This window comes from Branchiostoma belcheri, unplaced genomic scaffold (genome assembly GCF_001625305.1).
Source record: "Branchiostoma belcheri isolate BF01 breed outbred unplaced genomic scaffold, Haploidv18h27 scaffold11, whole genome shotgun sequence".
NCBI classification, from domain to species: Eukaryota; Metazoa; Chordata; class Leptocardii; order Amphioxiformes; family Branchiostomatidae; genus Branchiostoma; species Branchiostoma belcheri.
This window is the reverse complement of record NW_017802491.1, coordinates 1,337,555-1,364,349: the sequence shown is the minus strand read 5'-3', so window position 1 is coordinate 1,364,349 and position 26,795 is coordinate 1,337,555. Positions and strand designations below refer to the sequence as shown.

The window sequence follows — 26,795 nt, the reverse complement described above, 5'->3', positions numbered from 1 at the left end:
ACCATGAAGACCTCCCTTGCCCACCTAAGGAGAAAAATGACAAATTTCCAGTTGTCCTACCTTCCCCCTGTCCAACTCCTCATCCCACTCGTCCCTCACACCTCGGTGGAAGTGCCTGTCATGGTCCACATCCCGGTCCACGTAACTCCTGTCTCCCTCCCAGGAGAGCACTGCAACAACAAGCGATATAACAAGGGTGTTAGGACTAGGACTGTTAGCAGAGGATACATGTACATCATAACCAACTATTTAAGATCTGAACAAAAGTCTTGTTTCTTTCATCTTAGATATATTATTATGACTGGTTTATTTATTTCCACACAAATACAAATACAAATACAATACCATAGCAGCCCTTCGGCTGAATTGTGGTTATTGTTTACATTTAAACAATATAAAATCAGCTATAACTGTAGCTAACTATATCTGTAGCTAAATTGACTGATTTGATTTTTGGACCTGAGTTCTCTGCCATGTACAATTGCACGTGTAGGCGGTAACCAACTGGAGAAAGTAGGGGATCTTGATAAAGACACTGCAAACTTCTTACAGAGTAGGACTCGTCTCTGGTACAGAGAGGTAAGGGACAGCTGGCCTAGGGCTGCATCATAGTTGACGTAGTTCTTACCCAATACAATTCTACATGCTCGCCTTTGCACAGACTCTATGTGTCTAGACTGAACAGAGGTGATGCCTGGGTGCCACACGGGGCAAGCGTACTCTAGTAGTGGTCTTACAAAACCGCAGAAAACTAGAATCAGGTCATTATCACCAAGTCCATACTTCTTTAGCACTCGCACCAGGTAAAGTCTACGGTTGGCTTTGCTCACCATGGAGTTTACATGGGCGGACCACTTGAGATCTGATTGAAGTGTTACACCTAGTACTTTCGCAACATGGACAACTTCCAATACAGATGGCCCCACAGACAACTGTGGAGGTGGGGGTGGTTCTCTCATAAAACATACTACCATTACTTTGCACTTAGATGGATTAAGTTCCATATGATTAGACCCTGTCCAGTGAACTAGGCTATCAAAATATAGATAAGATATAAACAAAAGGGAGTCATTTTTAACCAGGTTAACTAAATAAACAGTTTAGCTACTCTTCCATTGGTCATGACAGAGAAGACAGATGTAAGGTATTTACAAATTGTGTACCGAGGAAATTGCCCTAGCTCTTTTAACAAGTGAACAGTGGACCATGGTTTAACATCCCATTCTAAGGATTGTCACCTGTTTTATCTTTGACACGGAAGTCAGCACTACTAATTCCCATTCCACTTCAAGTCACACCAACCTTTAGCCCCGTATCCCTTGTTGTTGGACCTCTCCAGTAGCTCGTCGATGGATCGTGAAGACGACGTCAACCTGCCGTCCCAGGAACTGCTCTTGGAGCTGCGCCCTCCATCGCTGAGCCGTCTGTACCCATCATGGATATCCTTGTCCCACCGCTGGGAAATCACTGAAATTCAACATAGACATTTATTCCTACTGCACACAGACAGCTACTTCAACATCATCATTACATGATTAGCAAACCAGCCAACCAACCAACCAACCAACAAAACATGCGAAAACTCTTTCCATGCATCATAAACCATAAGAAGTAAAGTAAATTGTGTTAGTTTTGCTAACAGAAGGGGATACTTGTAGCACATGTTGTACATGTACAGGTAAGAAACTGAACACAACAGAGGGATGAACCGAACTACTACTGTGCAAGGCTCACCCTCACCAACCCTTGCCCTTCTTCAACTTAGCAAAGGGGGCGATGTTTCCTCCAAGGAGGTGTTTGGGAGAGGTGGGCAGGACTCCAGTCTTGACTGTGGATTTCTATTCCTGGTGTACTGGAAAGACTGGTTTCATCATAGATGAGATGATAACTGCTTCAATGATTCTTCTTGTACATGGAGTTTAACATTTTCTTTGTACTTTTAGCATTTTGCAAGATGTTGGCACACTTGTCGTCCACGAATAAACAACCATAAAATACAGTGGGCTAATGACTGAACATAGCTTACAAGCCTGTTCCTTCGTGAACTAGAATATTTGCAAAGAAACATAACACTAACTGAATGGCAAGCCGGACATCAAAATTTCAAATCCGTTGTCTTTTTTCTCAGCATCACAACAAGTAAACAATGGTTGTAACATCTTAGGAACATGAAGTTGGCTAGATATTTTGGATAATTTTAGGTTTCTATATAATTGAGTTTGAACGAATTGAATTGTTTTCTCCTTAAGTAGTTGTATTGTTTAGTACATCACTGATCCTTAGGTCTTACTGGCTCCTTTGATCAGCATGGGTGACTCTGGGCTTGATGGAGCCTCACGACCTGGCTTAGGTTTGAAAAAGCTGTAGTAATTGAGCCTGGTTTGCACCAATTTATTCTGCTCCTGTGTGGTCAAAGGCAGACGGAATTTCTTTCCAGACTCTTCAAATTCTTGTGAACTCGGGCAACTATCTGGTCCCGTTTCAAAATCTGCTGCCTTCATTGTGGGCAGACTACATGAATCCTGACACAACTCCTGTCTGTTGCAACCATCTTCTTTTACAAACTCTGTGTTTTTCTGCAGTATGTCCTTTGTTGGTGTTGTCCTTAACTGGTGACATGTACATGTGCAGCTGTATTCTACAGCTACACACACAAGGCTTTTCCTTTTTATACTAACCACCCTTGGCTCTGGCTCTTTTGAAGGTTCTTCCATGTTATCTTGGTTGATTTCCTTGCTAGCTGGACTGGCTGACTGAAGATATTTGGGATGATAAGACACTGACATGTGATCATCATTTGCATTGCCCAATGTCTGTGAATCATCAATTTCTTGAAGGAACGAAGAACCGACATCACCTCTGAGACTGTCCCCATTGGCAATGTTTCCCTCTTCATACACACTTTTCCCTGTTGAGTCATCTTCTTTTACCTTGCTTTTCTTAGATTTTTTCCTTTTTTGCTTTGGACTTTTGTCCTTAGAATGCTTCTTCTTCCTCTTCTTCACTCTTTTCACTTCAGACCATCCTGGATCATTCTTGACACTTTCTTTGTCCTCTTTCTTCTTGTCTTTCTTCTTATGCTTGTGTTTATGCTTGCTTTTTTTGACAATAGTGGTGTCAGTAGGACAAGCCGATTCCATATGTAATACACAAACAGCATGGGCCTTGGAAGACTTGGAATTTGACTCACTGCTAGACTGATTCTGACAACGTAACTCAACACTACCATCTACATGTACTAGGCCTGGTAACAAACTTTCTTTTTCCTGGCTGATTGAGGAGCATTCAGTTTGATCATACTCTACATTTGGCAAGACGACTTCTTGTCCAATAGCTGTCTTTGAACTGTTTTTCGTGTCAAAAATGTCTGTACTGTCTGACATTTCAACTTTTTCTGTGCAGTCAACAGAGCTACACATTGACAGACTGACAGGTTTTACTGCTATACTATGGTTTTCAGAAATAAATTCTTCAGCAGTGCCAAGAGGGGCAACACTTTCTGCGACTTTTGTTGTCACTACCGACTCCTCTACCTTTGGGTTTAATGTAGCTTCATTTTCATTATCTCCTTTGTTCTCATTGGCAAAAGTGGAGGAAACCTGTGGCTGGGTGTTTTGGCAAGAATCTAAGCACATGTCATGCAGTCGACAACTTAGGGCCTGGCTACTAAGACAAGAGGATTGCTCACTATTCTGTGTATTTTCCTTCGAATTTGAGCTGGAGGACTCCCACTGTGAAGTATACCTAGCAAGGTTTTTTTGCAGTTTCATTCTGATCAACCAAGGGTCAAGGGTTGTTTGTATCTTGTCCGCCATACTTGCCTCGGCTTGCACTTTTTTGGCAACTGAAGTTAGTACCTGGTCACCTGGAGCTAACTGAATTAGTCCATAGCTGTTAGTGTTACTACTGGTGCTACCAGCTACATTAGGTGAAAGGTGCTTTTGTAACATACCTTGTTTTTCAGGTCGCTTTTCGTACTGGTGGTGTTTTTTCTTATCCAAATCCTGGTCAAGAGGGTCATCTTCATAATTTCTTTTGTGTTTTCTTTGACTTTTATTGTCTATTCGGGTTGCTGTGTTTAGTTTGTGTTCATCTCTTTCCTTTTCATGCTTTTTCTTCTTCTTCTTGTGCTTCTTGTGTTTTCTTGAGACCTTATCTACAAGTCTATGATGGTGGTGGTGATCTCTGTGCTTTTTGCGTTTCTTTTCATATCCAGAATCATCAGAATCCTCCGAATCACTGTGTCTTCGCTTCCTCTGTACTTCAGGGTCTTTCCTTGAGTCTCTTGTATCTGAATGCTGCACACTGAGATACCCCGAGTCATTTGAGTAGTGTCTACTTGAGGACGAACTCTCTTTGTCAGAACTACCTGACCTACTGGCTGTACCATTTGTTCCAACTGTGTTAAATGTGTCATTGTGACTGAACGTGTCCCTGCTGATACTTGACTCTTCAGTTTTCAGTTTCTTCCTGTGATCTTGAGAGTGGTCATTAGATGAATGATCATGTTTCACAGAAACATGACTGGCTTCGGACTGTTTCTTCTCCACGTGTGTGCCGTTGTGGTTGGTTGCTGAGGACTCTGCTTTCCTTATGTCTGTGTGGTGGCTCTGATGTTGTCTGTTGTCGTCCAAACCATTCCCTGCGCCTTGTGAATCCTCAGTTTTGTCTTTGTTCTGCAGATCTGAAGCTCTGGCACCAGGAGACATGCCTTCTGTAAGATTGTTGGGGGCATTAGGCAAGTGTTTCACATCATCAACTGTCCATTCCCCACTGCTGGACCGAACTCGATTGTGACGGAAGGCTGCAAAGGGAGCCAAGGTTTGTTGAGCTGAGCCGATGGCTTCCTCGTCCTTACTAGTAGTCTCCTCATCAGACTTAACCACAGAATGTCCGTTAACCTTCTCATGTTCAGGAGTGGCGATTTCTTCAGGCTTGGCACTGTGTGCTGGGGTCATGGGATGTTCCTTCTGCTCTTTTCTCGAGGCGGAAGTAGAGGATGGGGCACCATTCAGTGTTTTTGCATCACTGGCAGGACCAGGCTGAACAGGTTCTCCTTTTTTCAGCAGCCTTTCTGAATTCTCAGCCTCCGATTTTACACTTCCGTTGGTGGATCCCTTTGCACTTATGGCAACATGGCCATTCCTGCCCTCATCATCACTGTCTGATGACTCTTCATCAGAATAGGGCACGATGGAGTCCATTGCTGTGCCAGAGCTGTGGACAGCAGCTGCCCCAGAGTGTCCGTTGACCTTGGTGGCGACAGTCCCCACGCCATTTGTCAAACCGTCCTCCCTCTTCTGCTGTGTTTGAGCCTCCTCTGGTTTTGCTGCAGGAGCTGCTGCTGGCTGCACCGACAGTTTCTTGATGGAGAACGCCAACTTCTCCCGCTGGGACTGGGGAGGAATGCTGGAGGGGCGGAAGATGGAGGACTTCTTCTCCACCTTAGGTGGGGCTGGGATTGTCTTCGGGGTGGATGCAGCAGCCTGGGGCTTGTGGACGGGTGGGCTCTGGCGTGGCACGTGGACTCCCAGTGGTCCATTGGACACTGTTCCTGGAGGAACACAGAAATATATCAATATCTTAGACTGAAGTGTAGTTTTACCCTTGAAAACCTGCAGTTCCAGTGGAGCAAACATGCTAGACTTTGAAACAGTTGTAAAAGATAACCTTTGTGAGCATTTCCACATATTGCTTTAACAACGAAAATGGTACATAATCAGGAGACGGAGACATACCATTGGTTTTGGTCTCCTGGGTTTTCTTCATGTGAGGGGGAAGCTGGGGACCGATGAAGGCATGCTGAAATAGAAAAAACATGTTCTCAGATAATTTAAAATGCAATGTATCTTTGTAGCTTGAAGGTGAAAACTTCACCTCCATTGTAATATACACATTTGAAGTGCTAACCTGAAGTACTGTTGTATTACGAGCATCCAAACAAATATTGTTTGCTGTTTTGATATACACTTTTGCTCGATATCATATACCTACCCTTGGAACTCCAGATGTCGCAATGGTGTTGACTTTAGTCTTAGCAATCCCTTGAGGCCCATTCTTAGCAATCTGGACAGAACAAAATAACATTCATGTTAGCATAGAAATAAGCTGCTCATACAATGACACATGCTCATCAAAAAGGATGATTGAGGATTAAATTGTGCAGATATTTCTTGAATATAATGGCCCCAAAACTCTTTATTTAAATAAATAGATCATAATGCCAGTGCATCTACTAGTAGTGTATGTTGAATATTCAGCTATTGAAATCAAAGACTAATTTGAATGTGTAACTTTCCAAAAAACTGAAAGATGAAGTTAGGGACTTCACAATCTGGACTAACCTTAGCAGGGGTTGAGCCAGCAGTGGCTGCTGAGGTTGCTCCTGTTTCCTTTGATGGTATTCTGACGTAGAACAACAGGTAAGCCTGCTGAGACAGCACTGTGTTCAGCCCTACCTGTCGTACCTTGTCAACATGTGGCAAAGGACAATGTCAAAATACAGACAAGAAATGCACTGTACATAAAATCATCATCTCCATTATTTGGTGAAAATAAAATTTTCCTAATGCTTAAGTGGAAATTCATTAATTGTGGCTACTACACCTTTGCAATACTCCATAGAGGCTAAGCATAGCACATACTAGATTATTTAGCTTTAAACACGTATGAATGTTGTTATGTATAAATTTCTACAAACAAAACATACAAAGCTATAATGAATACAGAACTTACCAAGCTATCGTTCATCATATGCCAGATTCCATTGGGGGCCTTGATAAAGCAGTAGTAGTGTCCACCATGGGGGGAGAACCCCTGATGAACCAGCACTGCATACAGCTTGTAGATTACAGGCGGTCCCTGCAATAGTCAACATATGAATGAATGGTTCCATACCTCACAGAGGCTGAATTATGTATCACTTATAACCTATGTTGAGTACAAACTTAGTAAAGCATAAGGTACAGACATAGTAAAAGTCTTTGTTCAGCTTTAATTTATTTTAGTACATGTACATGTACATGTATAATTAATATAGTGTCCAGTGGCTGATTTACATATCACTTACATTACTAACATACACACTTTCTATTGGATACACAAATATGAGAAAGCTTTGAAATTATAAAAGTATATAGTTGTTACAGATATGATCAAACAGGTGTAAAAAAAAGCAAAAAGTAAAAGCCTCACCTCTTGGCTCATGTATGCTCTCAAGTTGATCGTTTCTGAGTACTGGACTTCTTTAGTAACCTTCAGGCCCATGTTGTTGAACCTACAAAGTAAAGTACAACCTTATATCTCATTCTCATCTTCCTTTCATCTTCTCTCCGAGTTGAATGTTTTCCTGGTAACTGCAGGCATGTTAGACTTCAATTACAGTAGTATACATTGATTTCTCAATAAGTGGACAATATATCTGAGCTTTATCTCCAAGCAGACCTTCCTGAGGGGAAAGCACAATGTTTTCTGACTGCCCAGTTTATCTGACTACGAGGCCTCTGAAGGCCCTCAGATAAATAGGGTAGCCAGAAAACATCATGACTCCCCCTCCCCAAAGATTTTGAGATTGATCTGAGCAAACAGAAATTCTCAAAGAAGTGCATGGTAGTGATGGTTCATTGCCATACCCATTACCCACCTTTTAAGAGATATGGTAAGGACGTTGGGGGCTCTGTGTATGCTGAGCTTCTTCACAGCTTGGCACTTCCTTTTACACTTCTCGCAAAAGTATGCATTTTCATCTGACATCTGCTCAGCTCTTACATAGCGCTCAAGGCACTGTTGCACTGACGAACCCTGAAAATCAACAAGACATGCAACAGTAAAACAACACTAAAAAAATAAATATTGAATATAGCAAAATATTGAATATTTGAACTCTATCTCCTGTACACTTGAAATGAAAAAAATCAATCATTGACAACTTACCCGGATATCCAAAGGGAGATCTAAGAAGGGATCAAAGGTGTTGCTCAAGTTTGAGCACCTGCAGCAGCGTACTGAAACAGAAAAACAGAATATATGAACTGTAACAATGTTTCCATCTAAGAATTATAATAAATGACTGGGCCTGTTATTGATATTATTTTACTATCATGTAAAAGAAACACACATGGTTGACTCTGTGGAGTTAAAACCAACTCAACCACCTTAACATGACTACAATGTATACAAAAAAGCATTCAACTATTGTGTTGTATTGTGGTTTTTCTTACCCTGACTTCTGCAGAAGCCACTGAATACTTGGTACACTATGGTGGTACCAGCTGTTGAGGTATCAACGCTGAGGAAATGGAAAAGAACAAACACTATTAGATAGAGGGTGTGATATACACTTACAGTGTGGAATTTGGGGAACAAAGGAAGTTTACAACACTATAAGCATGGAAGAATCAAAAGTTGAATATGTGTGCACTTACTTCTTGTTTGGGTTGATGTTACAGTTCATGAGACAAGCCCTCTGCATGGCGTTCACCACGTTCATGAAAAACTCATGGGCATCTTCCTGGCGACCAAACTGCATTGTCTTTGCTATACCTGTGAGGACAGGGCAGTTGAATCAGAGGGTATTCTCTTTCAACAAAACAAGGAATTGAGTTCTTTCTAAAACCATGATTACTATGATAACTCTTATAATAAAGAAACAAATCCACCTGTAATTTTTGAAAGGTGTTGTTCATGTACATACTTTTGAGCCTATTAATGATGGTCATTGGCCTGATGCTGTGAGTGTTTGAGTTGTTGAATACTCTGTGCAGATGACGTCCCAGCTCACACATCATACACCAGTCGCTGACTCGGCCTGCATGAGAAAACAACATCAATACGTAGTCCTAGCTTTGACAAAAATAATATTTACTGCATACTACATAAATGAAGCCTTTTAACTCCTCAATGTCTATACAATGTAAACCCACATGACAGAGGCACCTGGCAGGCTGCCACAAAGAATCGACACCAGTGACCTGCATGTGAGCACATCTAATTACAACTCTCCTGAGACTGGGAACAGCAGACAATAATCTGGAGAGTGAGTGGGAGTGAGTACACAAGATATGGCAATATTCCAATACACATTACTCTGTCTGATGCCTTTTATTTCCTACAGTAACATTTTTGGACATCATAAGATTGAACTTTGTGGACCCTGTTGGCTCTTTGTTTAAAACTTACCAACAAAGGTTAGCCAAGTCTTGTAACAAGTGTTGAAACAAACTTACATGATTGTTGATGTTCTGACATGAGGTGGTTGACCAGAGGCGCTGTGTAACTGAGACACTGGATAACTGAGTTGAGGAAGCAGGTGTTCCCCATGTTGTCCAGCCCCACCCCTACTTTTGCAACTTTGTCCCACTGGACCCGGACTTTCTCAGGGGCAAACAGAACCCTCTTTGGTGGTGGGATGCCATCATCAAGCATGTGCTTTCCTTCCATTTTAGATCCTGTCAGGGTGGTACAAGCATAAGTAAAGTTGCTTCTGGTAGTTTTTCAAGTATCAACCCATGTCTGTCAGGTTGACATACTTCTGACTTTCTGATAATTTTCAAACCATAGACAGCAGCTGCACATCATTACGATTTATTTGCAAAAACTGTAAGGAAATACACAATTATAAGCTTGATACTGCAATGATGGCAGAAATAGAAGTCTAGCTTGAACTTACGTGAACCTGAGGCAGAGGTTTCTGACTCCAAAGCCTTACTGGGTGTTGCTGACGGATTCAGTCGGATATACTTTGATTTCAGCTTATCCAGTTCGTATGAAAATGGCTTTCTAGCAGGGGTAAACTCCACCTTTTGAAGAAGGACCTGAAAAAACAATAAACAAGGATTTGATACTTTGTCAAATAATGAAATATGTATCTTAACTGTCGGTAAACATGTAGGTCTGTGAGAAAATAAAAGAATTTGTTGGCTTGCTATTAACAAAATAAGCAAATTTTCAGTCAAATTAAGCCAGTTTTTGATCTTCAAAGAGATAAATCATAGACTCACTGAGTCACTAGAATCCTGTGGTTTGCATCAGTCAGGTTGATGTACAACTTACTTGTTTGGCTGCGGCAGACACCGTTTCTTGGAACTGTGAATCAAAGTCTGCAGGTTCAACGGACTCGACCTTTCGACGAAGCGAAGAGCTCAGCTTCTCCGTTATATGTCCCCGTGACATATCATTGGCAAAATGCAGGGCTGGCATGCTCCCGTTGCGATGGTCTTCTGATTCTAGCACAGAATGTGACAGATTATGAAACAATGGAACAGATGATTTGAAACTGCATCTCTTTATTTCTAATTCATGTAAAATTACAAATACATTTAAAAGGTCAATCAAAGGTGTCCATATCACCTAATGTTTAAGTCTTGTTGTAAGACATTGGAGTAAATTATTATCTCCAAGCATGTCGTTGCATGTGCGAAACAGGTGTTGAGAAGCTTCTGCCCCCCTCCCCAAAGTGGACTTTCCGGTATCTTTCAACTTCTTTGTTTTGTCTATCGATTTTATTCCAGGTGAAATATCATCCTTACTTTAAACCGTCGGTGGCGTTTGATCAACCCAACAACACGTTCGATCAAAACCAATCCTAATTCATTATAGCAACTCCCGTCAGGTGGACAGGACAAACCACGTGGTGCTAAGCTTGGGCGCAAACCCTAAACCGGCGGAGACTTGACACAGCCAAGCGGTGTGGCATTTCAGCGAAAAACTTTGGCAAAGAGCCGCACGCAGATAGCAGCTCCTGGCGTACTGTACCACCATTAACAGTTGTCACGACCATCGGTCCATGAAAAGTTAATTGAAATGACGAGGACGAAAAAATGCAGGAAAAGTCGGGAATCTAATTTTGTGACATATTTTTTGGCAACAGCATGGACGTCGCAACACAAAACGCAACCACCCACCTCCCGTATTATCTCAAAATTTGCACATAAACAGAGTTGTAGCACACATTTATTCTAACATATAAACTGTACAAGGTATAGGGGCCCTATTCTGAGCCAAAAGTTGGCGAAAATTACCTGCATGAATGAAAATTCTGAAGAAAACTTACCATTAGAATCTCTTCGCAGGTCCAAAATTCTAGTATTCGAAAAAACAGACAGCTGCCATAGCACATCCGGGCACTTTGTTCCAGGAACGCTCCCGTCATGCTTTGTAATGTAGATAGTAAAATAGAACACGACTTGCTATTGGTCAGATCTATTTTACTTAGACCAACCAGAGCTACTATAACACAATCTCCTTACTTTACGAAAAAAATGGCGGCGGTCAATGTGAAGTTGTCATGTGGTCTGCTCCAGAAATTTGCTTCTTCGAGGTGTATAACGCACCGTTTGAAATATCCCTCTTTTAGAGCGATTAGCTGTGGGGTAGTTGGGGTTTGGACGCGCAAGATGGACAGGACACAGAAGGAGAGCGTCTGTGGACATGCTGCTGCTAGATTTCTCCTTCCCACAACTCCCACACTCAGGTGGCTGTCCAGTGCTGGAAGAGGGCTCAGCCAACAAGAAATCAAGAAGAAAATTGACGAAATAACTGACTTATTTATGGAAGCTAGGGAGCTTTTGTCAGACGCTGTAAGTTGGTTTGGATTGGAGGAGGCACTGCTTGCTGGTATTCATTGAAGAGTAGAGTATGATGTCCATATTGATGAATGATGTGCACACCTATGACTAGTATGAGCCCAAGCCCGATCACTCAGTATCAGCCTTACAAAAAATCTGTCTTATCAGTGGGTAGATACTAGTACATTGCATGGTTGAGCCACTGGTAAAATAAGGAGGATGAAAAAGTATATGTTAATAAATGTTTGAATTGTATGACCTATAGCAAATTAATTGACATTCCCCATTTTCCTCCTGTACAGACTGCAGCTAAGGGGACAATATACTTCCACGAGGATCTGGAAGATGCAACGACTGCAGTCAAAGAGACATTGGCATTATATAATCAACTCCTGGAACAGTTGACAGAGGAGCAGAGGAATGATGTTATCAGGGCTATTGGGCTAAAGATGGAGGAACTCAAGGCTCAAGAGTCTATGCTTCAAGAAATGAAGAAATAAAGGCCTTGTATGAGGCAAACGCTTGTCCATCTCAAGACAGTGGTGACAGCACAAAACAGATATTACAAACTAGAAAAGTTTCAAACAAGAATAGAAAAGCACCTGATAGTAAAGCTTATCTATTTATTCTCAATAACTTGTCAGGTCAGCTTTGACAAGTTAATGGAAGCTACTTACTAATGTATATTACCCCTTCTCAAATTGAGAAAGGAAGGTTAATTTTATTGCCAGAACGTTGATAATTGAATTCATAGATGTCCTATTTGTCAGAAAACAATACAAATGTAGTGTCATTTGACAACAATAGTATTAGAGGGTTTGATGAGAACAAAGGAGAAAAAGTAGAGTTGAACCTGATACACAAGGAAATTGCATGGAGATTAGTACTCAAGCGACTGGATAGATTTTAGAAACATGTGTACATGTAATAGAGTATGTTTTAATTGAAAATAAAAGACATTTTATGACAATACTAAGCAACTTGTTCTTGTCTCTGATATTTGCTGATCCTTGATATGGGCTTTCCAATCATAATATCAGTTATGAACCAAAAACGTGCAGCTCTCATGCCACTGCTCAGTAACCCTACCTAGCGGCTAGTAATAAAACTGCAGTTACTAGCCCGAGTGCCATCTGCGCATGTGCAGAATTCCTGGCTCAAGAAAAGCAGTGGCGGCGAAGAAGGCCTCAAGATGTCGTACCGAGATCTTCGAAGTAAGCCTTTCGTCGTAAATTTTGTGTTAACAGTTACGAAACTAATTCTAATAGTGAGAATACCTCCTTCTGTCACAAATTGTTTGTAAGCTACGTTGCCAAGAACGCTGTAGATTGAAGCTGTCCAAAATGATTCTCAGGTGGGGAGGGGGGCATGTCGCTACTAGAACGTTTACCGTTGCCATGATACAACTGTATGTGCTACGAGGAAGGTTTTAGGGTCGGTATAGCCAGGATCATCCTCAGAAATTACATCTTGAAAGTTTAATGTACTTTACAGAACACACATGTCCCTGTAGATTTTATAAAAATAGTAAAAATTCCCCATCCTCATCCATAGCTAGCTCAGGTCAGCCCCTCAACCTATCGAAGACAGCTGTCTGCTCAAAGAGACAGTTTCGATAGCATCGAAAATACCTCATCTCAAAGTTTTTTCAATCATAAGCAGTGTCACAGTAAGGAAAAATATTTAGAAGGGAAAGGAGGTTTGTTGCTCAGTTTTCTACATATCTTCCCCCTTTTCCTGGCCAGACTTTACAGAGATGATGCGGGCCTTAGGGTACCCCAGGCTCATCTCTATGGAGAACTTCCGCACTCCCAACTTTCCACTGGTGGCAGAGGTGTTGATTTGGCTTGTCAAAAGGTAAAGAAGGATTTGTCATCATAATAACATGTAAATAAACAACATTATGGTATAAGCTTTGTTGTGATGTTGATACTTCCATTAAATGTCTATTTTAAAGTTTATCATTAGATGAAGCATAAGTATTACAAGGAACAAAGGTATGGACTCCTTGCATGGGACTGTGCACCAGAATTGGATCATGCACAGTAAAGACCTGTAGTACGAAACTATGATAGCAACAATTACATACTAGATACATCTTTATAACATGCATTTTGGATACCACAGGTATGAGCCCAATGCTGACCTTCCCATGGATGTGGACACAGAACAGGACAGAGTCATCTTTATCAAGTCTGTTGCACAGTTTATGGTAAGTACTTCACACAGGAAAGTTTTTCACTTACTAATACTAAAGTGCTAATATCTCCTATTAAAGATACTGATAAACATGGAATTTTGATTCATTTGTCGTTACTGTCTTCACTTTTTACACACACGTCATTTGAAATCAGTTGAAAAAGAAAAAGTGTGTTAATCTTTGTAGCAGATCTTTCCTCTCTGCAATTGTATACTATGACTTTATCACAGAAAGAGTTGTTTTTTTAAAAAACTACACTACTTGTCCTAACTACTACATGCCACTGATCCCATCCCGTGCAGGCTACCAAGGCACACATTAAGCTGAACACTAAGAAGCTGTACCAGGCTGACGGCTATGCTGTGAAGGAACTGCTGAAGGTGACCGCAATGCTGTACAATGCCATGAAGACCAACACTGGACAGCAGGAGGAGGAGCAGGAGGAGGAGACTACAGCAATGTCCTTTGACATCAGCTCAAGGGTACGGCCATCTTTCCATATACAGTCACAGTCTCTCCATTTTTATACAAAATTATTTCCAGAAACCATTAGTAATTATGGATATGGTTTGTGGTAAACTTCAGCAGTGCAGTCAAGTTATTGATCTGAGTGAGCATGCAAATGTAGTCATGAGTGTTCCTTATTTCAAGACATAATGACTGGACAGCTATTCTTGTTGCCCTCCTTGACACTTCAAGATAACTGTTTCATGGAAATATGGATGCAATAAACCTGTTTCTTTACTTAAACCCCAGATAGCAGATCTGAAGGCCTCTCGACAGCTGGCATCAGAAATCACAACAAAAGGAGCATCGCTGTATGATCTCCTGGGGAGAGAAGTGGAGCTCAGGGTAAGAAAATTTAATTTTCTCTTCATTTTGGTCTAGCATTTTAGCTTTTCTGTCCTGCCTATCAATTACATGTATAACTACAAGAATGTACATGTACTACACTACAAATGTACATCATCAGTTCAATACAGTTAAAATCCAACTCCAACTTGAATATGGCTAGCATGCACTTGTTGTGCCTTGATACCCCATAAGGAAGAGAAGGCCTGATTCCTTGTGCTTTAATTATAACTACACGGGCGTATCTGTCAAGTTGTTCAGGAAATTCAGGATAATTTGCTATTGTTAAGTCCTGCATTTTCTGTTGACCCACAGGAGCAAAGATCAGTGGCCATCAACAAACCTCTGGAGATCAATGAGATTGAGAAGCACCTGAAGGTGAGCATCCGCGCCGTGGAACAGGAGATCAAGAAGACGGAACACATGCTGAACAACGTGGCGTCAGACGAGGCAAACCTCGACGCCAAGATCTCCAAGAAGAAACTTGAACTGGAGAGGAACAGGAAAAGACTACAGACCTTACAGTCTGTCAGGTGAATCATCATTTCATTGTTAGGTCTGAAATCTGTTGTTTCACTCTCTTTAAAGAGAGACTCAGTACTGTTATGTTGGAAGCAACGGTAGAATACAGCTAGACACATGCCTTTGTCCACATCAATGAAAAAAAGAACAGATTCTACAGCTGGAAGGAAGTTTGTATCACTGCAGTACAACAATCATGTTTCCTGATGACAATGTCCTTTATTTGCTTTACTGGCCTGATAACACTCAAGGCAAGTGTTCAGTGTTTATTTTGTTGTTCCCTACAGGCCAGCGTTTATGGATGAGTATGAAAGACTGGAAGAAGACTTACAGAAACAATATGAGGTATCTATGGTAGTAGCCTGATCTTTGTAGGTGCTATACAGTCCATACACATCTCAATATTTTGTTGTCAATAGATAAATGTACTTTTGGTGGTTTAGCTTAACACTAGATACATGTATCATATACAGTTATCTACTGCTGGAAAAACTTTTATACATGTCCTCTGGAATCAAAGGCAATTATAGCAATGTTTAAACATGAAAATTCACCATCAAGTTAGAATCATCTATCACTTGAGAAGAACTTGTAGGTACATTGTAGCAAATGCTGGTTACTGATGTGTTGTCACCTGTTTCCAGTCGTACCTGCAGAAGTTCCGGTAACCTTGGTTACCTGGAGCAGCAGCTGGAGGAACACAACCGTGCGGAGCAGGACAAGTTTGAGGTGGGAGGGGCGACTGAGTTCTGTTACATCTTCTTGGAAATTCTACAAGTCACGTCTCATTCCAGCTTGTTTCTTGAATTCTAACTTTTAACTTGCCTAATAGCAGTGTCAAGACTGTGTTGTATCTTGCCTGATACCCTGCTATATGTATTTCCTATGCTACTTGTCTCTGTCATGCTATGATTGCTGTCTCATCTTCTGCATTGCTGTGTGATGTGTGTGGCTATTAACATGCTTGACCCCTTGTGTGACTCCTAAGCTGAACTGGGGAGGGGAGCAGGACCAGTTGAAGGTCAGTGGGGACCAGGTGGTACTCACGAGTAGCAATGGAATAGTGCCCCCTACTGACACTAGTAGGAACTGTTTAATGCCAGATGGTAATTCTGGTAGACCAGTTGGTCGCACTGTACTGTATATTCACATATTTTTGCTGGGATTTAATTTTTCAGTAGGAGTGGAATGGAGGTTTTTACCAGGTCAAAACAATAGTGTAGCACAAAAAGTCATATTCAAACTATAGTGCACTGTAGTTTATGTTGGCTCGTAATGTCGCTGGCTAAAGTTTCACTCTGTACTGAATGCAAGACAGCACATATTAAAGTATATTACTGTTTGCCCCACAGGAGACAGAAAACTCCCTGAAGAGGATGCAGACCCTGCTGAAGACAGAGACAGACAAGATCAACCTGAACGATGATGAGTTTGAGGATGTGATGGTGGATGAGGAGGAGGATGATGATGAGGATGACAGTGAGGATGATGAGATCATGACAGCAGGGCAGATGAAGAGAGGACAGAAGGCTGGTAAGCTGATGTAGCCAGGAGCTGCCTCTGTGTTTTGCCAAAGTGCAATCATCCTAAATAAATGGTCCCGAAGTGGAAGAGTTATTTTAAAGTCACCCGTCTACATTAGAGAGTTTTGAAGTGTAGACATTGCTATAATCTGTAGGTGTAATGTGCATTACTAGTAAGTCCCTTGCTATTGCTTCACGTACATGTACATGTATGCTGTTGATGCTACATGTCATCACATCAATAATGATTTTCACAAACCAAGACTATGTTCTTAGATGCAGAAATGCTCGGCATGCATTCCTTAAGGATGCAATTTGAGGACTTTTGGGATTAGGATTTGTACTACCTTAATATAGTTGAGAAAAGCTTCATCCTGTAAGTTCTGAGACTAATGTGTGTTGCCCATGTTGTTATTTGCAGATCCACAACAACAACTCCAACAGCAGCAGCGAGTGTTTGGCAGCATGACAGGACCAGACAGTGATGATGTAAGTTCATTTTATAAAATGCATAAAAGACATATTTTGCAAGTACCCACGCTCTAAGACTAAGATAATAATTTGAACATACGCTCACTGTGACATTAAATATTGCATTACTGTCCACAGTATTGACAACATTTGACTGTCATGTTATTTTGCTGTCCCCAGGATGACAGCGAGACGCTGTCCTCAGGTGACAGCGAGATCGACGTTGATGATGATGATGATGATCAGAGCGGAGACAGCGAGGAGTTAGAGATCTCAGCCAATCCCAGGCGAAATCGCAACAACCTGAACGGCAGCGACGATGACTTCTAATCCTGTTAATGTACTATAGTCTTGTTCATAGGACTATTATCTTTCCTGTCCATTCCCCAAGTCATGCTGATGTCTCAGTAAGACCCACATACCATTGAAGTTATCTGTTATAAATGACAAATAGAGGCTATGTTGTTTTATACACTAATCGTTGTCTTTGTGTGCACCCTGCTGATTCAAGCATCCTTTTCTGTGCTTCAGACAAATTGTTTATTTCAGAAATACAAATTCAACTTCACCAAACATTATGTACAAGTCATGTACAAAAATGTATAAACATTCAAGGTCAACTTATGTTACGGTAGATTTACAGATGGATGTTAAAAATGCCTCAAAGCTGCAACTATACCTTACTTTTTTGTTATGTTTTAGACTTAGCTTGTGTGTACAGAGTTATTGAATATAATGAACTCAGTCAGCCTTCTACATATTCACTGTATAGATAGGGTGTAAAAATTAAAACCTTCAAAGTTGCATAGACCATCTAAACTCCAACAATTCCTAGAATATGTGAATATTTGGAAGAGCAAATTTGGCATGAATTATTTGTAAATAAAGGCACAGTAGAAGCTTTTGTTCTTATGGAACTTGGCTCAATGTTTCTATATCACTGTACACTATACATATAAAAAGGACAAAGTCTTTAGGAGTTACAGATTATCCTGAAACCGGCCACATTATTAACATGCCTGTGTAAAGTTTGGATGCAAACCTCTACTCTACCTGCTATGTACAATGTCAATGCATGGCAGTTTTCAAACTAAAAGTGTAAGAACTAAGAACACCTAGACTTTAACAGATAACTATGCTTATATCATTATGTATTAACCTATACCTGCCAATTGTAAAACCATGTATGGGCTTTTCAATACCAATTTTCCCACAAAAAGCTAAGTTTAATTGACATCAGCCAATGTGGCATTCCTGCTGTACAGTGGCTATACAATATGAATGATGCACCACATGGGCTCGTGGAAGAGATCACAACACTTGCTGATCTTGATTATGTACATGAACGTATCTCTGGCTTTGTCTTTCTGTGATATTTACAAAGCTGATTAATCTACACTTTGTACATGAGGGATGGGACTTCTCCATTTACAGTGAACCAAAAAGCCAAAACATCTTTCAAAGTTGATTTAGAGCCAATGGAAAAGTTAAGGCTTCACTTCACTAGCTCCTTGTCAAGCTCTGTCCTGTCACATTCTTTTGGGTCAAAAGAATTGCCCTGACTCTCCTTCAGTTTCTCACATTTGCCTTTGATGTCCTCAGAATGAGAGTGCTCTTCTCCATAAATGAATATTGCCATTTTGTAAGCTTTGTTAGCTTTTTGCATGTTTCCTTTCTGGCAATGAATGTCACCCAAAAGATCATAGACTTTAGCGACGTTGTTATGGTCTGGTCCATACTTTCGTTTCGTGATGCTTAGTGCATCTTTAGCCTTCAGCAAGGCGATTTCAGGGTCTTTCTTTGACAGCCAAATTTTGACTTCAATACAGAGGAGTTGAGCCATTTGGTGGTGGTTATCCCCATGCCTGTCCTTCATGATAGTTTTTGCCCTTTCGCACTTTCCCAGGGCTTCATTTAGCACGGCTTCATTAGGGTTGTCTGTTTTAAGTTCTTTCTGGACCAAGATGAAGGCACAATACATTGCATACTGTGGGTACCTAAAACTGTCAGAACCTGAAACCGTAACAGCCTTGGAGCAGAAGTCATAGGCTTCAGTGTACTTGTGGAGCCTGTTAGAACACCTAGCCTTCTCAAAATACATTCTGCCTCTAAGGTATGGGCGCTCAGTCTTCTCCTCAAGAGACTTAACATCTGGGGATGATAGACAGCCGTCTATCAGACTTTCAGCCTCACGATACTCCCCTTTGTCCACCTTGCATCTGGCTAGATACATTCTTGTAATCTGAAGAGTTAGGTCAGACTTAGCTTTGCCTATTTCCAAGGCTGCATTAAGGTGCTTTTCAGACAGCTCGTATTTCCCCAGCTTTCTGTAGTACTCACCAATTTCACGGAGTACGTTCCTTCTCATCTACCTCATCTGAACCGCTGTTCTCACAATACCTGATGCATTTATCAGCCAGCATTTTGGCTCTTTTGCCCCAGCCATCACAACGGAACTTTCCAAATGCATGCAAGCAAGCACGCAGAAAGCCAATGGGCAACTCCCTTTCCACACCACACTTTTCAGCATGAGAATACCAATTATCAAGATGGGGCAAAAGTTTCTTCAACAAGTCCCAGTCTTTATCATCTTCCACACAGAAGCAGTTCCTAAAGACTTCTTCCATATCAGAGACAGGATAATGATAGGCTTGAGGAGAACAACTCAACGAATATTCATCACATTTTCCCTGTGAGATACAGAACATCTCATTGCTATTGCTGTCATCAAAAGGGTCACAGCTAAGATTCAGTATGTCTTTTATCTCACTTTGATGCATGTCCTTACTAACTACCCTGTGTCTTACACCATTGACTGCACACTTTTCAATGTGAAGTAAGACCCTGACTGGGAGTGGGACTTCTGGCTTGCAGAGGGCAAGCATGGACAGCATCCTCAGTGTGACCTGTGTTAACTTCACAGGAGGGCCTCCCTGTCCCTGCAATGGTTCCTGGGAGCCTTCTGTAACATACATTAGAGTGCGGTCAGTTAAGTTCATCATACATGTACTTAAGCTTTAAAAGAGCAAACTTTGTGAAAAATTTCTGGATGAACTGACTGTTACTCTAAGCTCTTGTAATAAAAGGTTATTTCCAATCATTGACTCTAACATTGGTGACAGTGCTGTGTGATTGAAATCACTGCAACATCAGTGAAAAGCACAAAATGTAACATACCCTGGTCAACTGGCTGCCGTTCTTCATCCTGCTTTTCCATCATCATGTTGTTTACACTACCGCTTTGACAGTACACCTTCTCTGCATTTTGAATATGGAAAGTTGTTGTGCGAGTCACCTGTGGCAACAAAGGAAAACATCAAAACTGATACAGTCTATATACTGATACAAATAATGCATTTTTCTCTTCATCATTTACTAATTTCAGTTTTCTGTAGATTTGTAAAAACCGAAAGGGGCGAGCAGGTCACAACCGGGAATCGACCCAACCTCTGCTTGGAGAGTAGTCAGTTAGCACTGTTACAGATTAGTGACAGCTAAATTATAGATTAACTATTACCTGCAAAGCCTTTGGAGTCAAGGCAGTGTCAAAGTTTGCACTGTCTGGATTATGGATTGCTCTCTCCTGACTGAAAAACACAGCAGAACAAAGTTGTTATTGGGCGGAGATTGTACAGTGAACTTTGTGCTCAACACGAACCTTTGTGCCTGATTCATAATATTGACATTATATATCATGGGACCGCTTAAACAACAACAACCACATCCTAATATGTTTGTAATATCGAATAGTATACCAGACTGAGAGCAAAATCACAACATTGATTCGTTATGGTTAGAAAGCAATGATATGTCATGAAGTCATGAGGCAGCTCTTTAGAATTGACAAGTTACAGCTTGTTACACTCATTTGGACTTTGGACCTGTTGCGTGATGTTTTTGTTGTCGGGTTGCCAGAGTTAAATGCCAGCCAATGTTTTGATGGCAATCGAAGCGGAACAAAGAATTACACACTAAATTTTCTGTTGGTACGTAGAAACAATGAGGTTAACTTTATCAGCACTTCTACCAAATGCACCAGGCACTCACCAAACATTTCGTTATTGCCACACGATTTATACTTCGTCGCGTGACTTCGTCGCAAACTACTCCCTTCGCATTGTTAAATCACAGTACGTGTCGTTGTTAACTGAGTTCGATTTAAACGCCCCCAAAGCGCACCTCATGGTTATGGTTTATGTAAAATGCATCCCTCCATTCCCTTGTTTCAGTTCCAATTCTTAGCTCAATAGGGTGGCACACTTCAGCAGTGTGGTACTATAAATTTAATCACTTCATGCATTTGACTTCACCATAATACTACATTCTCTCTAGATGTATGTATACACTATACACATATAGTCAGACATCATGTGATGTAAACACAGAGGTGTTGCTGCGTGGACTCACTTTTTCCTGGCTGTCTCGGAGTCCATACTTTCGCCTGCCTCCGATGACCCACTAGCTCACACCTTCCCTCTGATACTCCCTCATTTTAGGCTGATTTGAGGTCTCAGTGCGGATTGATGAATTGCGTGAAAACTGACGAAACTCGGAGGCCCCGTAAAGATGACCTGAGTGCAAATCATGTAGGCAAAAGCATTTTCAAACAGTCCAAATTACACGGTTAGAAGTTGTAGCGTGATAAGGCATGATAAACATTTTCGAGGAAGCTAAAAATCTCTAGATTTGTGCATGCAGCCCACCTATTTTTGTAAAGGTAAAAGTATAAACCCAACAGGTCTGACCTACCTGCGTTCCTCATGAAGACGGCGCATGTTATGGTTTTTCAGCTGCGCAACAGACTGCTTATATACTAAACAAGTAAAATCTGAGATTTTATACCTCCGGGCTTTTTATTGTATATTTTTCCATGTTGTTTGTTCTGTATAGTTGATGGTGTTGAATTTTATGTTAGATTTAGCGTTCCTGGTTGTGTTAATACAGGACTGGTCAACATTTTCATCTGCAGCCCATACCATGTACCCACGGTAAAAATGCATGTCGAGAACGTCTGAGACAGTATACCACGGTATTTGTAAGTTAAGAAGTCGTACTATACGCCGAAAACATCCAAGATTGCGCAAGAGGGCGTTGACCCCTGACCCATTGGCCCACCCGGAAGTTGCGCTGGCAGCCAGCCCAGCGCCGCGCGCGACCATTTTCAGATTTTTACGCCCCAAAACACATATACAATAAAAACAAAAAAACCTGCACCATCTACAGCCCATTAGAAGAACATACACCGAGTCCAGTCTACCCCAACGCGAGATACAACTGCGATAATATTTCAAAATACATATCGGAAGCAGACACCCCTCTGTTTGACCCCTTTTAAATGGTAAGACCCAAAACTGAAACCTCCCCATTCCTTAACAACATGGTAAATTCCATTTTCAGCATGGCGGGGGTGTCCGGAGCACTTAAAAACCTTTTATTTCGACGCCCATAAACACATATACAATTAAACAAAAACGTTCTGCATCATCTGCAGCCCAACAGCAATACGTATACCGAACAACAGACCAATCCGTCCAGCCGATCGCGAGAAACAGCTGCTGACAGAAATGTTTCGAACAATAGTAAAACCTCCTCGCGGAAGGATGTCTCCTTCCCCGGAGGTAATGAGTCAGGGGATTTCCCTGTATCATTTGGTCTCGCACCAAATTTGGGCATTAACGATTACATCACCGACATGCGCAGGAACTACAGCTATGTCTAGATTACCAGTATGTCACGTTACCTGGGCGTGTTTGAACAAGACTGTGCCCGTGTCTAAACCCCGACCAGGCGAGCTAGCCGAACAGTGCAGACGCCTTATGTGAAGACGCCTATAACATCCGCCTTGATCTCGAGCGTACGGTGTCATAAGTTCCTATTGTTCATTTAACCACCCAGTCCGCGAATATGAATAAATGATGACCAGTAAATTGAACTTTTCATCTGGCTTCATGATAATAAGTGACACTCACGCACCTATGATTAGAGAGAGAGCAAGCAATAGATTAACAAAAGCTATGCTCTTTGGGCTTTACCTTATCTAACGTTACTTATATTTATACCCAGATTATCGTATGCCAAAGAGTCAATTGGATGTCTGCGCTGATTCATTTATTGGTTGGCTTGTTGGTTGGTTGGTTTATTGGTTGGTAACCTAAAAAGGTATAGGTAAACCTCACTGAGCAAAAGTCCAACCATCAGTGGTAAATATTACGGTGTACAGTTTACCAGTATTTATTTGGGTGGCCCTCTTGGAAACCTATGCCTGTGGGGAGCCGATATGTGACGTCTCCAGTCTCCACCGTTTTTACAATCACCTGTATATGTTTTCCATTATTTGTGATATAAAGTTATAACCTCACCCTGACAACTTATCATATATTTGAAGTGTCGAACCCTTACCACAGACGTTTGGATTGTGGAAAGCCAGAAAATGAACTCAGAGTATAGGACATGTCGCTTGCAAGCAGTAACATATAAATAAAACTCGACACCAAATGTAGCTCATCAACTTGATGTTTGAATGCATCAATATCCATGTAACATTATTTCGCTTAATCGTCGTTTAATATTGGGTACCCCGTGTCTGTAGCCATAAGCTTTCAGTGACAGCAGGAGTCAATTCGTATAAAAATAGTCCATCGACATTGCACGACTCTATTTCCATTGTGTGCAACACCAAGGAAATTAACATCTTCAAAATGTATATACAGGAATGTATCATGACGTGTATATGTCACACGAGCGTCTCCAGTGGTTCCCTGTTGGGGCGGATCTTCAGCACGCCGCAGGCCGGGCCGGCTACTCCCACCGTCAGCACGGTGTCCTGGCGGTACCACCTGTTAGCGCGGGGGTCCAGGCACCACACGTCCGTCAGCGCGCCGTTCCGACGGTTCTTCCCGCCAACTAGCCAGATCCTGTCCTGCAGGACCGTGCAACCCGCCAGGTGGCGCGGAAACCTGGTGGATGGAGAACATTAGTTTTCACAACGCCATGAGGGATAGATTAAAACAAAAAGGTTAACGTCCTTGATTGGAAGTACAACAAGGTCAAACACTTATCGACGAAATTGGGTTCGAGGTAACGCAAAAGCCGACAAAATAGAAAGAGTAACAAAACGCCTAAAAAAGCTAAAAGGAAAGTCCAAAACATGCCTAAACTCTTCTCGGAGAGTAAACGTTACTCTCGATGAAGCGTAACAAAGCTGTCGAAAACCACCATGAAAGAATCCAACGTTGCTTCACCATGGCATATTTCAAAACAACTACACATCAATTCCAACAGATAGTTTCTTTTCTACCTCATCCAGGCTACGGCGGACCACTGGTCGGTGGCTGGTGAGTAGCACTCCGACGACAGAAGTTCCCGGGCTCCGTTACAGCCTCCGATGGAGTACAGCTTGCCGCAGCACGCCACCGACGAGTGCCCCCACCGCTTCTTCCGCATGCTCTGCACGTCCTGCCAGTAGTCGCCCTCCGGGGAGTACTTCAGCACGTCTTTCCTGGTCTGGTCGCGGTGCGAGCCCGCCATGCCTCCCGTGAAGTAGATGTAACCGTTCAGGACGGCTCCTCCCGCGGCCTGGACCTGCGCGCCGATACTGGACTTCAGTTCCCACTTGTCCTTGTGTGGAGTGTATCTTTCAATAGGAAACATGCGTCCGCGCATCTCGTAACCCGAGCCGATAGCCCAGATACATCCGTCTAGGGTTAAGAGAACGAAGCCCGTCCGACCCTGCTTCATGGACGGTAGTCTAGTCCAGCGGTTAAACCTCGGGTCGTAGCGGTGAAAGTCGGCGCTGGGCGGGCCGCCGTCGAAACACCCGCCGGCCACGTAGAAGAAGTTGTCGAGGACGGCGGCGGCGTGGCCCGTGACGTTCCCGGACATGTCGGCCAGCAGGCCGGGGGAGTCCTGTCCAGGCTGGAGGTACAGCAGGTTGTCGCTGTACTGAGCGTGGTCGGGAACGTCGTAATCACCGCCCGCTACCACCACAACCTCCGCACCGCCCCGGACCTGAGACATAGACAAAGACAGACAAATGCAAACTGCAAAGGGAATGTCCAATAAACTGGTAGACGTACAAACTGATAAGTATCTAATACCAGCTCAGAAAAAAACATGATATAGTCATGCCATGCAGAGTTATCAACCACGGATTGAGTTAGATCGTAGTGTGCAACTCGCTGCCACAAGGTACTATTCTCATTAAAGTAGGGGCGTTCTCACTGCAAGACTAACACTCACATTTGCAGTTAAGTTTGCAAAGGTTACATGTAGGTGTGACAGGACAGGTTCAAAATTCAAAGCAATATGACCATCTGCATTCACATCACGCCTGCGAAGCTGGTGTGTTACTCCGTAACGTAAGGCGGCGGTTAAACCGACTATACATACCGATACAGATACAGACCTGCGTCCGCTCATTCTCGTAGTCGTGCACGCGGTGATGGTCGATGCCGGCCCGGTAGTCCATGGCGTGGAGGAGTATGGCTTCGCAGTCGCGGTCTTTCTTCATGAAGTCCACGTTAGAAACCTCGTGTTTCAGTCGGTACCGGTTCATGAGCGGGAAGCGCACATTGCGCATCACCTTCCCGACATGCTTCAAGCGGGAGCCTGGCTCGGCCTCTACCCAACGCTTCGCGGACCGGAAAATCTCAATTTCCGAGTCAGTGTCCAGATTATCACTCCCCAGAACGGCACATATCTGTCTAACGCTAAGCTTTAAAAACCCATCAGTAGCCGACACGTCGTTGAAGTTTTCGATGACGTAATTTCGGGCCGTTTCCTCCAGAGCTCTCAGCTTGTACTCGATGGCGATGTTCAACACCTCCACACATCTGTTGGTATCAAGGTGTTGCCGCAGGAACCGTAAGCACAGGTATTCCATCCCGGTCACCCCGAGTTTCCGACTGGCTTGCAGCAGTTCCCTGATGTTGTCCATGCCGACGCTGAGCTGCCCGGTGTAGGAGAAGTGAACCACCGCGCTAACCGCTGCCGCCGTGACGCCATCCAGCCGGAAACAGGGCCTGAAGCTGGAGTCACCGCTGTCCATGGTGCTGAACTGGTGATCACGGAAGTACTCGCTGGAGAAACACACGAATTATACAATCTCATTGCGTACATATAAAGTGTGAATAATTGGGAATGGTCTATATATTTACTAGTAGTACATATGTTACACACCTGCACTGACCGAGAGAAAATCTGCTGGCCGGTAAACTCTCCTTCTCGGCCACCAACACCACGTCTCCCGGTAGCGGGGAGGACGGGCTAGCCTCCCGCGGTTGGCGGCGCTCAAAGTCCGTGTAAGTCAGCACCTGGCGCTCGGGTAGGGGACTCGCCCGGTCCAGCAGGGCAACAGCGTTGTCGCCGTCGATCACCATGCCGCTTTTTTTTGCTTGGGTAGACAAGACAAGAGATGCTTTCGAAACCTGCGCGGGGCTGTGTTGTTTCAAAAGCGTTCCGGATTCCACATGGCAACGGTTTGCTATGACGTATTCTGTAATTGTTGTGCATGTGTTCTAGAACGGCATTTCACTTGCCTCAAGTTCGGAATGGTTAACAAACACGCCACGGCACAAAGTGGCATTCTTACTTGACACATGACATCACAATGCTATTGTAACTATGACAAGAAACCAAGTATGTATTTGCGAACATGGGAAAATA

The 26,795-nt window shown here is 42.6% G+C and overlaps 4 protein-coding genes across 5 annotated transcripts in view; 2 read left to right on the top strand and 2 right to left on the bottom strand.

Annotated features, from left to right (window-relative positions):
• LOC109482556 (ubiquitin carboxyl-terminal hydrolase 36-like) overlaps window positions 1–11,159 on the bottom strand; it is a 14,365-nt gene extending 3,206 nt beyond the window's left edge. The window contains exons 1-17 of one of the 2 annotated variants that reach the window (XM_019785321.1): window positions 11,051–11,159; window positions 10,051–10,223; window positions 9,668–9,812; window positions 9,225–9,446; window positions 8,693–8,806; window positions 8,424–8,541; window positions 8,220–8,287; window positions 7,933–8,003; window positions 7,643–7,800; window positions 7,195–7,276; window positions 6,736–6,861; window positions 6,345–6,467; window positions 5,995–6,066; window positions 5,739–5,802; window positions 3,953–5,554; window positions 1,303–1,467; window positions 61–170 (exon numbers count right to left, since the gene is read on the bottom strand). In XM_019785321.1, the coding sequence (XP_019640880.1) occupies window positions 61–170; window positions 1,303–1,467; window positions 3,953–5,554; window positions 5,739–5,802; window positions 5,995–6,066; window positions 6,345–6,467; window positions 6,736–6,861; window positions 7,195–7,276; window positions 7,643–7,800; window positions 7,933–8,003; window positions 8,220–8,287; window positions 8,424–8,541; window positions 8,693–8,806; window positions 9,225–9,446; window positions 9,668–9,812; window positions 10,051–10,197 (3,387 nt within the window). In that variant the 5' untranslated portion in view covers window positions 10,198–10,223; window positions 11,051–11,159. The remainder of the gene's footprint in view (window positions 1–60; window positions 171–1,302; window positions 1,468–3,952; window positions 5,555–5,738; window positions 5,803–5,994; window positions 6,067–6,344; window positions 6,468–6,735; window positions 6,862–7,194; window positions 7,277–7,642; window positions 7,801–7,932; window positions 8,004–8,219; window positions 8,288–8,423; window positions 8,542–8,692; window positions 8,807–9,224; window positions 9,447–9,667; window positions 9,813–10,050; window positions 10,224–11,050) is intronic. The other variant, XM_019785312.1, reaches the window with a different exon arrangement.
• A 61-nt stretch (window positions 11,160–11,220) lies between these two features.
• On the top strand, window positions 11,221–12,468 carry LOC109483046. The gene is made up of 2 exons (XM_019786005.1): window positions 11,221–11,576; window positions 11,867–12,468. Exons 1-2 carry the CDS (start codon window positions 11,259–11,261, stop codon window positions 12,062–12,064), a joined length of 516 nt encoding a protein of 171 aa, XP_019641564.1. The 5' UTR covers window positions 11,221–11,258; the 3' UTR covers window positions 12,065–12,468.
• Window positions 12,469–12,698: 230 nt separating this feature from the next.
• LOC109482905 (clusterin-associated protein 1-like) lies at window positions 12,699–18,036 on the top strand. Its single transcript, XM_019785795.1, is given in 12 exon segments — window positions 12,699–12,778; window positions 13,310–13,421; window positions 13,692–13,776; window positions 14,067–14,246; window positions 14,521–14,616; window positions 14,932–15,149; window positions 15,426–15,483; window positions 15,783–15,803; window positions 15,805–15,867; window positions 16,491–16,671; window positions 17,083–17,150; window positions 17,313–18,036. Coding segments are annotated over 12 exon segments (1,254 nt in total). The 5' UTR covers window positions 12,699–12,756; the 3' UTR covers window positions 17,463–18,036.
• On the bottom strand, window positions 17,658–26,515 carry LOC109483123. Its single transcript, XM_019786123.1, is given in 7 exon segments — window positions 17,658–19,483; window positions 19,485–20,094; window positions 20,310–20,427; window positions 23,941–24,088; window positions 24,430–25,139; window positions 25,537–26,209; window positions 26,310–26,515. Coding segments are annotated over 7 exon segments (3,315 nt in total). The 5' UTR covers window positions 26,510–26,515; the 3' UTR covers window positions 17,658–18,627.
• Between the last annotated feature and the right edge of the window lie 280 nt (window positions 26,516–26,795).

Bases quoted from the DNA above. Each gene is read 5' to 3' on its own strand.
- LOC109483046 (XM_019786005.1), top strand. From the start codon at position 11,259: ATGGCGGCGGTCAATGTGAAGTTGTCATGTGGTCTGCTCCAGAAATTT. The intron at 11,577-11,866 runs GTAAGTTGGTTT...CCTCCTGTACAG, and splicing joins GGGAGCTTTTGTCAGACGCT to ACTGCAGCTAAGGGGACAAT.